Consider the following 789-nt stretch of genomic DNA (forward strand, 5'->3'; position numbering starts at 1 on the left):
ATTTACAACCTACTGGAAATCATCAAAAACGTGTCATCAGAACAAATTTTTTATTCGTTTCCCGTCTAAATCCTTTACAAATCTCGCCATTTCGTTTTATTATTATTATTATTATTATTATTATTATTATTATTATTATTATTTATATCGCCGTCGTTATCATTATCATTATTGACTTCATGACGTTTTTTTTAACGCGTGTTCGTGACGTCATTTTCACGGAAATTGCTTACGAAAAAAAATAAAAAAAAAAACTAATCAAATTTAACGATGAATCCTACGTCAAATAAATAAATAACTAAAAATTATTTTTTAAATAAATACATAAATAATAATAATAATAATAATAATAATAATAATAATAATAATAAATAAAGTTAAAAACGCAAGACAATTATCGCGTTTGCGATTGTCGTTGTCGACGCGATTGTTACGCTGCATTTATTTTAATAACAATCAAGGACGAAACGAAAATTTTATAAAATGACAAAACATTTTAAACATTTTAGCTTTTTTTTTTTTTTTTTTTTTTTGGAGATTTTTTCACAGCACACGTGTCATATCACGGGGTCAAAATTTCCACAAATTAAATTTTCATTCTTTGGAAAAACTGGAGAAAAAATAATAATAATAATAATAATAATGATTACGCGTGCGAAAAAATCTTAATTAAAATGATGCAAAACAAAAAAAAAAATAAATCACATCGAATAGTTTTATTAAAATAAAATAAAAAATATTTGTTGTTATAATATAATGATAATAATAATAATAATAATAAATAATAAA

At 21.8% G+C, this 789-nt stretch overlaps 1 protein-coding gene across 1 annotated transcript in view; it reads right to left on the bottom strand.

Moving 5' to 3' along the window:
• The window catches only part of Phum_PHUM019020 (uncharacterized protein), a gene marked incomplete at both ends in the record, with an annotated part of 1,442 nt that extends 1,001 nt beyond the window's left edge, over positions 1-441 (bottom strand). The window contains one exon of the mRNA XM_002422807.1: positions 386-441. Coding sequence (XP_002422852.1) covers positions 386-441 — 56 coding nt within the window. The remainder of the gene's footprint in view (positions 1-385) is intronic.
• Between the last annotated feature and the right edge of the window lie 348 nt (positions 442-789).

Source organism: Pediculus humanus, genomic scaffold, assembly GCF_000006295.1.
Source record: "Pediculus humanus corporis 1103172107372 genomic scaffold, whole genome shotgun sequence".
Classification (NCBI taxonomy): domain Eukaryota; kingdom Metazoa; phylum Arthropoda; class Insecta; order Psocodea; family Pediculidae; genus Pediculus; species Pediculus humanus.